Genomic DNA, 14,230 nt, shown 5'->3' with positions numbered 1-14,230 from the left:
AATACAGTAGTTGCATTTTAATGTTTTCGGTCCATCTCCTAACCAAGAGGGTAAGTGACCATTTTTGATTTGACAAATTGTCACTTCTATAAAACCAGACTTGCAGAATTTGCCTTTTTTTTTTTACTACTTTGCACTTAATGTTTTGGTAAACATTAACTGAATCCATCACAGAAATCAAGGGATGAGCCAGCTGCAGGCAAGTGTTAAGCCAGTGAGTCCAAATTATCAAAACTTTTCTGCAATATGCTTGCACCTCTTAGGTTATGAAAGCCTAACCGAATACATCTCCATAGCATGTGTGTGTGTGCATGTTGTCTATAGGACACCTTCCAAGCCCATGGCTACTACCATCTAGAAGGACAAGGGCAGTAGTTAGATGGGAACACCACCACCTAGAAGTTCTCCTCCAAGTCACCCACCATCCTGGCTTGGAAGTATATCACTGTTCCTTCACTGTCGCTGGGTCAAAATCCTGGAACTCCCTTCTGAACAGCACTGTGGGTGCACCCACACCACATAGACTGCAGCAGTTCAAGAAGGCAGCTTACCGCCACCTTCTCAAGGGCAACTAGGGATGGGCAATAAATGTTGGCCCAGACAGCAAAGCCCACATCCCATGAATGATTAAAAAAACTCTTTCCCATAACATTAGCAGTTTAGCTGAACAGTTATTGACTGCCAAAGTCTGTCCCAGGGATTGCTACTGGGCCTATTGTTCTTCACTGTTTTTAATCAATGATCGGAATGAAAGAAGCTATGTGCAGATGCAAGGAACATAGATGAATATTGTATATTGAAATTACTGTGAGTTAAGATATGTAATAAATAATGAAGATAGGGATAGACTTTGTTGTGGGGGTTGGGGGTGGGGAGGGGGGAAAAGAGAGTGGTGAGACCAACTGGTAAAATAAGTAGACACACAGCAGATAAAATTTAATGCACAGTAATACATTGCAGTATTAGAGCCAACCTAAGGGCAGGCCATTCGATTGAACAACGAACCAGATATAGTTAACAGAAAAAAAAAGTGTTTGAACACGTATCTAATGGCAATCATAATATAAAATCTCTCCTCTATCCCCACCCCCTTTCCGATTTCCCCCCCCTTTTTGTTTTCTCCAATAATTTATATAGATTGTTCTTTTCCCACCTACTTCCATTATTTTTAAGTGTATTTCCATCCTTGTTTTAACTCTACCTTTTAGCCTATTTCAATCCCTTCCCCCCACCCCACCCCCACTAGGGCTATCTGTACCTTGCTCGTCCTGCTTTCTACCCTTAATTAGCACATTCCTTTAGATAATATCACCACCTTCAACACCTCTTTGTCCTTTTGTCTACGACATCTTTTGGTTATCTCCACCTATCACTGGCCCTCTATCCAGCTCTTCTTGTTCTCCTCCCCCCCGCCCCAAACCAACTTATATTTCACCTCTTTTCTATTTTTACTTAGTTCTGTTTAAGGGTCATTCGGACTCGAAACATTGACTGTGCTCCTCTCCACAGATGCTGCCAGACCGGCTGAGTTTTTCCAGGTATTTTTGTTTTTGTTTAGCAAACATAATATGTTGCGTTTAAAAAGGAAAAGACAAAATAGCCAAAAATCCTAATTTAGTCAGGTTGACTTCAACAGGATGAGACAGAGATTATCTACAATAATCTAGGCAAATTTATTAACGGGTAAAACAGAAGATCAGTAGCAGGCGTTCAAAAGTAATTTAGCGTATTATTGAACCAGTTGATATTGTTAAGGGGCAAAACAACTTTTTTTTTTAAAAAGCCATAAGACAGGTAAGGGACAACATAAAATTAAAACAGCAGACACAATGAAAGGCCAGTGGAAGGGTAAATGCCAGAAAAATAATTGAGGCTTTAAAAGCTACATGTGAGGACCATCTCAAAATCCAATGATAAGCCATGTAATTATGGTCTCTGGTGTACTTCCACTTATGTAAAAACAAAGTTTGGCAACTGGGTGCAAGAATGACAATGCTATTTTTGGAACAGAATATTTACCAGTTTTTTTAAAAATCCTGAAAAGGAAAGACAGCACCAACTAAAGCTGGAACAATGAAGCTTAAGAGATGTTGGTAGAAAATATTCTCTCTACCTGCCTCAAACAGGTGGTTCAGGTTGGCAGAAGGTACCCAACTACCTTCCCACTGTCCAAACCAGCTCTGCTAACTGCTTTCTGCTACAAAGCTCTGAAGTCCACTGTAGATTTCTTCCACTAGCTGCCAGCTAGAGCAAATCATCCAGTGCTTTTCCTCCTCACAAAATCCAAACTGAGATAGAGTTCTGCCCACATTCCATGCATTGAACAATGAAATTAGTATTTTCTGTGCTTGAAGTGCAGACCTAAGTGACTAACATTTATTGTCTTTAGCTCTCCCAACTCTGGCTAGACCAAAACTTCAACTGCCTATCTGGCCTGTTCTGAAACTGAACTACTTACTCCTGTCAGCAAACATACAAATTAAACAGAAGAATCTTCTAATCAAAGCTCCACCCTGGATAATATCTTTATGGCAAGTATTTCCAATTATCTTACAATTGACACTTCAGCCTTCAGCCTATATGCTATAATCCTAAAATGAAAAGTTATATTCTAAAACTTATGAATTAGATTTTCACATCAATAAGGAAGAACATGAACAGTAAGATGACTACGTGAAAGTATTGCATAAGGGAGGTGTGAAGATGGATGTTATCTTTTTCAATATTTTTGGTAATATGGCGGTATTCTGTAAAGGCAGCTATATGTGTGTTCATGATTAATTAAACTGGAGGTGGGGGAGAAGGTAGGTCGGTAAAAACAACTTATCTGTGGGAACTGAGAGATGAAAAGTAAAAGGTGCTAGATACATGCATTTGTAATGTGGCGCTATGGTGAAGTTGAATGTTTGGGTAAATAGGTTGGGTTTTAAAATTTGCATTAGGTGATAGGTAGGAATTTGTCTTTTCAGCTGTTAAATTTCCAAGGGTAGTTTAGAAGTGACAAAGGACTTTTACAACTTACAAAGGTTTATCAGTAAACAAGAGAAGATTATAAAGTTTTATTTGATCCGAAAGTGGAGGCAATAGGCAAACATGAAAGATTTTTATATTTTTGAAAAGTTGAATTCAAAGTGGTGCTTAGGCCAATGTAGTCCAAGAGAGGGGAAAAGGATTTTTAAGGAAAAACGTTGAGATGAGTGGTAGTTGGTTGTATGGGGGAGATGTTCTGAGGCCAGCTCTGCGCTGAGAGAAGTTGTGAATTCGAAACTGCCATCCAGATCCAAGCCAGAAAAGTCTTTGTTTTCAGAAAGCAGTCTGTTTCTGAAACTTCCTTGGGTTTCAACAGCAGAGTGAAAGAGAGTGAGAAAATCGTTGAGGCATACTTTACTACAGTAACAGTAGTTTTTGCCTTGGGTAATGTTACTGGATTTTTATGGAACTATAAAGGGAACTGTTGCCAAGTAGTTTATTTGTGTGTTCTGACCAAGTAGGTTTTTTTCTGGGGGACTGTTTTAACTGTGTAATTTTAAACTTGTTTGCTTAAGTTTTTTTTATTGTTAGTAAATCTTTTAATTTTAAAATCCTCAAAGCATTACTGGGATTCTACGCTTCTGGAATCAGTAGTTTTCCCCTTGTTTACAAAAAAAAACTTTATGATCACTAAGACAAGTTTCCCTCTGGGAGTAGCTTGTTCAGAAAATAACATCGGCTGTGGCTGTAACAGAGGGGAAGAAATAAAGAAACCAGGCTTCCCAATTCCTGAGCAAAGTCCTACTGGACTTTGTCGAAGGACAGGATTAAATTCAGTTGTAAAGTCTAGAGTCAAAAAGTTGCTGACATTCCCCATCAAGGCTAAGTTCAAGTGGTCTTGATTCTTGTATCAGAGGGTACTAGGTATCCCCAGTAAGTAATTAAACATATTTTAGAAAAAGGCAGGAGAAAATAGGCATGGGAAAAACAAAGAAAACACACACCTATTCTACATATAAGTGTGGTCACATTTCATATACTGTATTTAAAATGTTCTTTTAAAAATATGTAAATGAAGAGACCAAGGACAATATTTACAAATTGGAAAATGCAGTACTTACTTTAAACAATGCAGAGGGCCAGGAGAAACACGAGCCACTCGGCTCACACGAGCCCCATTTATTGTACTGAGGTGAACTTCTGGGATATAGAGAGTGACAGATGAGGATTGCAGTCTGGTTTTCACTACTTCCAAAGGGCATGTTAAAATGGCTCCTACTGTCCCCCCACAGCTGCCAAAACAAAATGGTCCAGTTTAGTCCAAAATATGAGAACAGTGTTGAGAATGATAATTTCACATAAAGTAGCATATCTCCACCTGTACTGTAGCCACCAACATAATGTTGTTTTATTCCCTAATAGCTCAGTGGCATATACACACTGGTGTGGTGATGGAGGATTGGAGGTCTGCTAACTATGTACCTTTGTTTAAAAAGGGAGCGATGGGTAGACCAAATAACTACAGACCAGTCAGTCCAACCCTCGGTAGTGGGAAAATTATTGGAATCAATTCTGAGAGCTACGATAAACCGTCACTTAAACAGAGATGGATTAATCAAGGATAGTCATGGATTTGTTAAGGAAAGGTCACGTCTGACTAACTTGTTTGAACTGTTTCAGGAAGTAACAAGGAGAGTTGATGAGGGTAGTGCAGTTGATGTGGTCCACATGGATTTTAGCAAAACTTTTGACAAGTTCACACATGGCAGACCACTTAAAAAAAAAAAGCCCATGGGATCCAGTGGAATGTAGCAAGCTGGATACAAAATTGGCTCAGTGGCAGGAAACAACGGGTAATTGTTGACAGATGTTTTTGCAAATGGGAGACTGTTTCCAGTAGGGTTCTACAGGGCTCAGTACAAGGTCCCCTGCTTTTTGTGGTTATATATTAATGATTTGGACATAAACGTAGGAGGAATGATCAAGAAGTTTGCAGATGACACAAAAATTGGTCGCATGGTTGATAGTTAGGAGGATTGCTGCAGGCTGCAGAAAGGTAGCAATGGACTGGTCAGTTACGCAGCAAAGTGACCTTTAACCCAGAAGAGTGTGAGGTGATGCATTTGGGGATGTCATATAAGGCAAAGCAATACACAATAAATGGGAAGATAATGAGAGGTGTAGAGGAAGGGAGAGACCTCAGAGTGAATGCCCACAAATCCCTGAAGGCAGAAGAGCAAGTCGATAAGATGGTTAAGAAGGCATGTGCAATACTTTCCTTTATTAACCGAAGCTTAAAATCCAAGAGCAGGGAGGTAATGGGCCACAACTTGAATGCTGTGTGCACCTCATTATAGAAAGCATATAACTGCACTAGAGAGGGTACAAAGGAGATTTACAAGGATGTTGCCAGGACTGATAAACTGCAGCTATGAGGATAGGCTGGGGTTGTTCTCCTTGGAACAGAGGAAGTTGAGGGGAAATTTGGTTGAGATGTACAAAATTATGAGTGGCGTGGAGAGAGTGGATGGTAAGGGATTATTTACCTTAGAAGAGATCAATGACTAGAGGGCATAAATTTAAAATGGTTAGAAGGATTAGAGGGGAAATGAGGAAAAGGCTTTTCACCCAGAGTGTGGTAGGGGTCTGGAACTCACCACCTGAAAGGGTAGAGGCAGAAAACCTCATCTCATTTAAAAGGTGGCTGGATGTGCACCTGAAGTGCAGTAACATGCAGGGCTACGAACCAAATACCGCAGAGTGGGATCCGGTTGGGTAGCTTGCTTTTTTGACCGGAGCAGACTCAAAAGGCCAAGTAGCCTTCTTCTGTGCCGTAAACTTTCTGTGATTCTATGGTATTGAGGCATAGAAACTTGAATGGTCCCAGGATCAACCCTTGGTTTGTGATCATCTTGTTTTCCTTTTCAATTTATCAGTTCCCCTTAAAGATCAAAAGAAATCTCACTGTAAATTTTTTGCAGATGTGCAATGTTACACATTATTTAACTGGTATATCAATAGTCCCTGTCTAGCCACATCTGAACAATGGAAAAAGCTGAAGAGCTGAGCAAAAATGAGGAAGAAAAAGAATACCAATTAATAGGAGTGAATACATTCGACACAACAATTTCAGTTATTGTACTGGTTCAGGTAGCTATATAGTGCCATTTACACAAAGACTTCAGCAGCAAAAAACAAAGAACAATCAGCTCCCTTTCCACACAAAAATGGTTAACACAAAAATCAAGTTAGACTTCAAGTTTATATATACACAAATGCATAGGCAATCAAATGGGCAGTTTTTACCTTGATACAAAATCAAAAGAACTAGATTAAACTCAATCTTGTGTAGATACTTCTACTTGCAGTCTGCCTTCCCAGTTATCTGGCAGAATTTTCATGGGACAAAATCCCAAGTGAACCAATGCACAATGAGATGCTTTGTACAGTAACTTTGCCTATTGGCAACTGTCACCTCCTGCAAGAGAGAAATCACAACCCAAGGCTAAGTTCACTTTCTCACTTGAAATGATCTTCATTCCCATACCTAAGGTACTGCTCTTTTATACATACAAGTGCTAAGTTAGGTGACTCCAATTTCCATTATCCATCCAGGGAAAGAAGTTTCCCCCTAAATGGCTGATCATGGAGATTTTGTAATACTAGATAATAAAGAGCAGGCAGATGCAGAATCACAATGAAAGATTAACCATAGAACAATTAAGTATTGTTTATCATTATGGTCTTAACCATTGAATATTTAAGTAGCATATCTTGCACCACTCATCTTTCAATACAGTAATTTGTTTTTAAACTGTGGAGTGACTAACAATTACAACTTCTGGGTTATTTGAGGCTGTACATACAGAAGACTTCACACACCATCCACATAACAGCTAAAGCCATCCGTGCATCAAGCCAAAATTCTCCGTTTAAAGAAGGTAATTAACCAGAAGGTTGGTATTTCAGGGTACAGGTGAACAAACTAGAGTGAGTTAGACAGAGTACCCAAGAGCAAAACAAAACAGCTATCGTGGCTGCAACTGTGTTGTAGCAGTAAACAAAAATGTGCATGCAGTAGAGGAAGACTCTTAAGTGTCTGAAGTCAATCACACAATGTGCAGCATCCAGGTGAGTTCCTCTGTAACATAACTAATTTTCATTTGTACTTGGGGGTTGAACAAATGAGTGTTAAGTTACCAAAATGAAAGCTGTTACAAGTAGTGAATGATTTCCTAAATCATTTAAATTATATATCAAGGGCTTTGAGTTTCAAAAGCCTACTATGTAAAGACACTTACAGCATAAGAAATTTAAATCATGTATTTGACTAGAGAATGATAATCGATGTAACCTGTAGAGGCATTAGGTCTACTTTGTGTATATGTAGTGTCGGACAGCATTTCACATTTATTTTCAGATTAGAATTCAAGGTACTAGAAATGGTCAGAGGTACAGTGGTACATTTAATGGAACAACTTAAAGACCATAAAAGATTATACAAAGAAAAATGTAGAGAGTATGATTAAGGATGAATCGGAGTGGAAAAGCTAGTGAGCACAAGTACATTGAAAACAAAATGCAGTACAATCATGTATTTACAAAACAGAAAATAAAATTCACATCAAAACTGAAATCTTATTGATTAGATCTTATCAATCAGGATTAAGCTCTATTTCTTTCCATTAATCAATAGGTCATGTTTTGTTAAGCAATAATATATTTTTTATCTGGAAAAATGGAAATCTATCTGCAAATCTGCACTAGGTCAAATTTTGAGAGAACTGTGACCACAGTAAGAATGGATACCAATATTAAAAAGAAGAAAAACTACTACGAATGAGGAAAGAAACTGGGTATGCCTTCCCATTGGCCTTGACTTTTCTCTCTCCCTCAAATTTCTCATAGGCATTGACCTTTCTCCCAAAACAAATTATAAATGAAAAACTCTCTTCCCCACCCCCTAACCCCAGTCTCACTTACTGTATAGTACACTAGAATACTAGAACATAAAACAAAAGCTACACTAGACATTTCAAAAGCTAATTTATCCCGCTTGGACAAAGCCCAATTTTCAAAAACCACACTTCAATATTTATTTTACCTTAATAAAATGCTCAAAATCTGACCACTTGGTTTACAAAATTGGAAAAATTTATTGACTGTAAAGCATTGGAAGTGGAAGAACAAAAATCCATAAAAACAGCTAACTGAATCCTGGTCAGATTGTACAATCCAAATTCTGTTCGGAGTTGCATTTGTGGGCAAAAAATGGTTTTTGGAAGAGTCAGGAGCCTTCAAGGAAAAAAAACTTGACTGGAACTGTAAAAAAAATTCAAAACCTGATTAAAATTTACCCATGGGAATATGCAATTATTCCCTCTTCTTAGTCCAACAGGTCAGAGAGAAATTGTAGTATTCAGATTGCTGTCTCAATGAACAAGACCTGGAATCAAAGCAGGATCCTTTTGGATGGAAGGCTTAAATGGTGCAGTGGATAATATCTTTAGTCTTTTGGGTGAGCTGCATAATCCAAATTAAAGACTGATATCTGTAAAAATATTGAACTTCACAAATAGATAGTCAGCAGTTTTTCACATCCTGGTAAAGGGAGCCTGGAACTCATCTTCCTCTGAAACACTGATGAATGATACAGCATGAAATACCCCTCAAGATCAATGATATCTTAAGTACTACTGAAATAGTAGAATATCTGTGTACTACTGAAATAGTACTTAACTCATCTAAAATATAGTAAAATTCTTGAGTTGGTGACAGGACGTTGAAGTCAATGTTGTAATTCTAACACCAATCATTCTCACTTATCCCACAGACACTGTAACCAGTTATTACAGAATATAACATTTAAAAGACAAACTTTCCCCTCTAAATACAAACAAGGTCATAGGATATTCACTAGTATTAATTAATAATTTTTAATATGTGCGCAATTTAGAATATTGCAGTTTTATTGACCATAAAACCGGAACAAGGTCAGAACATTTTATTAGATACAACAGATTTGTTAAGTGATGACGAACTGAAAATCTAAACAAAGTTTACTTAACAGAAACGGGATTTCATGTAAATAGGGGAATTTAAAGGCTTTTAAAAACTTCAGTACAAATGAAAGATTATAAACTACATGGAAAAGAAACTTAAAAGTAAATGCTGAACAGACATCCTGTCCAAAAAAGTATTTCTTCTTTCATCACGTTCTGTTTAAGCTGTTGGACACATCGTATACTGCTACTCTCAAAGTAGTCAGATTAGGGGAATGAAAAAGTACAATGTAACGATTATGGCCATGACCTAATAAAACTCTGTGTATTAAAATGCAGAACAAATTGCAGGATTAAAAGTGAACACATGACTCCTCAGCACTTGAATCAAAAAAGCTAAAGGTAGTTTAAATGTTTTTGCATACCAGTAACTGCATTATAAAGTGCTGTTTATTATCTTAAATCCAAGAATTAAAACTAAACAGAAGGATATTTCACTTAAAATTAAAAACTGGTAAACTTCTCTAATAGCAGGAACAAGAGAGGAGGCAGAAAATAAAGTATTTGTTAAGCAATTATTCAAGAAACAAGGACCTTGCAGGAAATAAAATGCAGCAGGATTGATTTTTCTTCAAGCAAATGAATGGACACTGGCCGATTTATTCTGGAACAGGAAAGTTAAGTTTTTTTTGTCCTAATGTAAATCAGATAAAAAGAAAAATACCTTAAAAATGAAACAATTACAAACTGCATGGAAGATAAACATTTACAAATGTCTAGGCACATTTTGACATTCATGATTACAGCTTCAAGTCCTTTCAAATGAATCAAACAACAGGTTCTAATTAAGTCTATCATATATGAAAAAAACTTCAAAAAAAATGGCAACTCCAAGCTCAATTACAGAAGGCAAATTGCCTGTTTAAGAATATGGGAAATCATTTCATTCATGAACAGGATTATGCCCTTAAATCTCACGAGCATAAAGGTCTACCACTGCTCTTAAGTAAACAGCTCAATAACATTTCCTCTGTATCACAAATGCGCTAGGTTCAACTGTCTTTCAAGCAAGATATTTTAGTTACCGCAGAAAAATCTGGAATTCTATACTTTCTGGAGACCAAGGAATTCAGACACCAACATTCTGGAAATCAAAATGGTGAGGCACAGTATGCATCTGAAATTCCTCCCAACCAAAGAGAGAAGAGAATAAAAATATACCATAATAAGAATATGTGGGTAATTGGTGAGCATATACACCAGTTTTCATTTAGCTATTATGTTACTATAATCTGGCTAGTTAAATCAGGTTTTGCATGCAGCATTTTACATTGATGTGCTCAATGAAAAGATATTTTTTAAAGATAAGAAATCAAGTGATAGCTGATTTTCCTCCTCCCTAAAACCTGGGGTCCAAAAACCAACTGCAGCATCCAAATATTGTCATAAGCTAGGAGGAAACTGACTTTTTGACTTTTTTGTTGGGTACCATGCTATAGACAATCTCAATTATTTTCTCTCCAAAAACATAACCAGTCAACTTTTCAGTGAAAACTAGAGGAAGGAAGGAAGGAAGGATTAAAGGAGAGAAACTGATTCTTGTTTTCCTTTATTCACTTCCTGAAGAATCCCTTTAAGTACTGACAACTGTTTCAGCTTTTAAAATGCATTTTTCATTGTATCTGTATGAAAGTGGTTTATATTGTTAGTTAGAACAGAGATTTGGAAAACCCAAGTAAGAATCATCAATTTGTTAAACCGTTCACATTTACGGTCTTGACTAATCACAAATTCCATAGTTTCTTCATTTTGGGGTTCAAAGTGGAAAACAGTTGAGGAAGAGAAAAGATTAGATGATCTCCCCTATTACCAACTTTTTCAGTAACTGACGGAATGAAATATTTTTTGTTTTAAAAATGAATATAGGAAACAGCATCTCTGGCAATGCCTGGTACACAGAATATGTTACGGAGTATATTTATATATTATGGTATATGTTACAAAGTGCCACACAAAGCAGAAGACTTCGGATTTGATAATGTTAACTAACCTCAGCCAGGACCGGAGTTGGGACACAATAGTTGGTTCAGTGCCCCTTGAATAGACAAAGGAAAACATCAACCTCATGCTATCTTGTGATGCCTGCCGAAAGTGAATGCGTGTGGGTATTACGTGATAAAAAGAATTAGACCTGGCTAGAATGCTGTTCATAGTAACCATTGACAGGCTGTACTATGCAGGTTCCCATGTGAAGAGCAGCTGATTTGGTACTGGAGACCTTCCAATATCTTTGAAAGCCATACCTCATTACCTTCAGAAACGGAGTGAAAACTGAAGATTGAAAAAATCAGGGAGAAAAAAAATGTTACTGCCAGTTAGAATCGTAGCCTGAACTTGCAAGGTTTCTCTACCATGTGTCTAAAAATGTTGAACTGAATAATATAGTTGCAGTGCTTCAGAAGACAAGAGCCTTTTCACAATTAGATATAACAGGAACCATACTTGCATGCACATGTGCAGCCTTAAGTGTAGACTTAACATAATAGCTTTAAAAAGGACACATTTGATTTCAAATAAAACTTCATAAGGGGAATCCTGTTACCACAGAATTTAGGAGGAAGATGAAAACTAGCTGTTGTGTCTTATTGTCAAGTTTTAAAGGCAAATTAACATGAGGTCTCCAATTAAGCCAGCTTACTGTCATCAGCTATGAACTTCAGTATTTATAGCTTTGTCATGTAAATAAACGTAAGCCTGAGTAGATGTGCAGTAGAACCCCTTCTCTCTTTACCCTCTCACATTTGCCCCTCATTACAATAGTTCACTTCCTTACGCAACTCAGATCCACAACTGAAACAACAAAATTACATTTGCTACAAAAAAAATACATTGCATGTACTGCAAAGATCATACTCGATGTAAAGTACTCAAGTCAATTATTTTTGTCCCTGATCAAGATGTAAGTTGTTACTGTTAACTAGGAAATGGGCATCATTAAGGGTTTCCAGTATTAGCTTTTCTCATTGGTGATCACATGATTAGAATGGAGCTCATGTTACTCTGTTCTAACAACAAGAGTGTGATTATTTTGCATTTCCCATATTACTCATCCTGCAACCTCTGAATCAAGTTCCTATTTTAATACAAAATTAACAGTTTTTGTTTTGTGGACCCAAGTCCATCAGAAGCTAGATTGAGATTACCTGATCTTATTTTACGTAGGACCCATTAAAGTCAGGTGATAAATTACCTGTTCACTAGTCTAAGCAGGTTTTGAATTCAAACGTCACTGGTCAAAGTTCAACACCCAACTCACAGCACCAATCAATTACTTTTCCCAAGTAAAGTTAACTTTTCATGGGTAGGTGGGAATAATATCTGGAGATATATCTAATTCATTTTACATTTTAATCCTATCAAATTACTGAATTTAAAAAAAGCACCAAATAAATATAAATTTCCAACACAAAAATTGCCAATTAATACTACTTTGAGTTTATAATCACCAAAAAGGCACTTCAAGTAAATATAAAATAGAACTCCTGGGATGCTGATCTTGCTTGAAGAGGGTTTTAAAGGAAATAATAGGGGGTGGGTTCAAGCAACAGAAGATTTGGAAAGTTAAAGTGAAAGGACAAGGCAACAGTGCAGGGTAGCAAGGAGGGTATTGATAACCGGAGTGTGACAGGAGGGGACAGAGCGTACAAACATAAAAAGTGCACCAGGAAATGAGGTTAGAGTAGGGAATAATGGAGAAAAAAAAACAAAATTAAAGGTTCTTAATCTGAATGGGCACAGCATGAACAACAAGATGGATGAATTGATAGCACAAATAGAAATAAATCAGTATAATATGATAAGCATTGCAGAGACATGGTTGCAAAATGACTGAGGCTGGGACCTGAATATTCAAAAGGTATTTGACATTTTGGAAGGACGGAAGTGGGTTAATCAAGGATAAAATCAGTACAGTAGTGAGAAATGATCTTGGTTCAGAAGATCAAAATGTAGAATTAGTTTGGGTGGAGATAAGAAATAGCAAAGGGAAGTCACTGTGGGCGTGGTTAATAGGTTGTCTGACAGTAGTTACATTGTAGGACAGAGTATAAATCAAGAAATAATGGGAGCTTTAACAAAATGTACTGCAATAATCACGGGTGACTTTAATCTCCACATGGATTGGACAAATCAAATTGCTAAAGTAGTCTGGAGGTGGATTCGTGGGGTGTACTCAGGAGTTTCTTAGAACAATATGTTCTGGAACCAGCCAGAGAACAGGCTATTTTAGACCATGTCATGTGACAGGATTAATAAATGAACCTCTATGTATCAACATGATAGAATTTCACTTTCCGTTTGAGGGTGAAAATATTTGCATCTGAAATTCACATCATAAAACTTAAATAAAGGCAAATAAAAAGGATATGAAGACAGAGTTGACTATGGTGGACTGTGAAAATAGGTTAAAAGGTAGGGAAGAAGCAGTAGGCATTTAAGGAAATACAAAAATACATTCCATTGAAAAAGAAAGGCTATGAGAAGGATGCACCACCTGTGGCTAAGAAAGTTAAGGATGGTATCAAGTTGAAAGAAAAGATGTACAATGCTGCACAAAATTAGTGGTAGGCCAGAAAATTGGAATCATTCTTAGAAACCAATAAAGGATGACCAAAAAAATAAAGAGAAGTTGGAGTATGAAAGAAAATGAGCAAGAAATATAAAAACAGACAGTAAAAACTTCCACAAGTACAGTGAGAGTGTTGGTCCCTTGGATGGTGAGACTGGGAAACTAATAATGGAAAACACAGAAATGGCAGAGATTTTGAACAAATATTTTGTATCTGTTTCCACATAGAAGACGCAAAAAAGCATCCCAAGAATAGCAGAAAACTTGGGGGGGTTAAAGGGGAAGAGTAGAAGCTAAAACAATTACAATCACCAGAGAAAAAGTACTGGGAAAGCTGATGAGGCTAAAAGCTGACAAGTCCCCAAGACTTAATGGCCTGCATCCTAGGGTCCTAAAGGAATTTTCTGCAGAGATAATGGATGCATTCATTGTAATCTTCCAAAAATTCCCTAGATTCTGGAAAGGTCTCAGAAGATTGGAAAGTCACAAATGTAGCACCACTATTCAAAAAAGGAAGGAGGCAGAAAGCAGGAAACTATAGGTCAGTTAGTCTAATGTCTATCATTGGGAAAATTCTAGAATCCATTTGAAGGTGGTAGTGTTTAACAATAAGAGTTATTTGAGGATGTAA

At 37.1% G+C, this 14,230-nt stretch overlaps 1 protein-coding gene across 2 annotated transcripts in view; it reads right to left on the bottom strand.

Moving 5' to 3' along the window:
* slc25a36a (solute carrier family 25 member 36a) overlaps nt 1–14,230 on the bottom strand; it is a 72,382-nt gene that overhangs the window by 37,452 nt on the left and 20,700 nt on the right. Inside the window, exon 2 of one of the 2 annotated variants that reach the window (XM_041212605.1) lies at nt 4,092–4,262. The exons of the other annotated variant lie outside the window; for it this stretch is intronic. Coding sequence (XP_041068539.1) covers nt 4,092–4,262 — 171 coding nt within the window. The remainder of the gene's footprint in view (nt 1–4,091; nt 4,263–14,230) is intronic. 2 annotated transcript variants of the gene reach the window in all.

This window comes from Carcharodon carcharias, chromosome 2 (genome assembly GCF_017639515.1).
Source record: "Carcharodon carcharias isolate sCarCar2 chromosome 2, sCarCar2.pri, whole genome shotgun sequence".
Classification (NCBI taxonomy): domain Eukaryota; kingdom Metazoa; phylum Chordata; class Chondrichthyes; order Lamniformes; family Lamnidae; genus Carcharodon; species Carcharodon carcharias.
The sequence above is the reverse complement of the archived record's forward strand: the minus strand, read 5'-3'. Positions and strand labels throughout refer to the sequence as shown.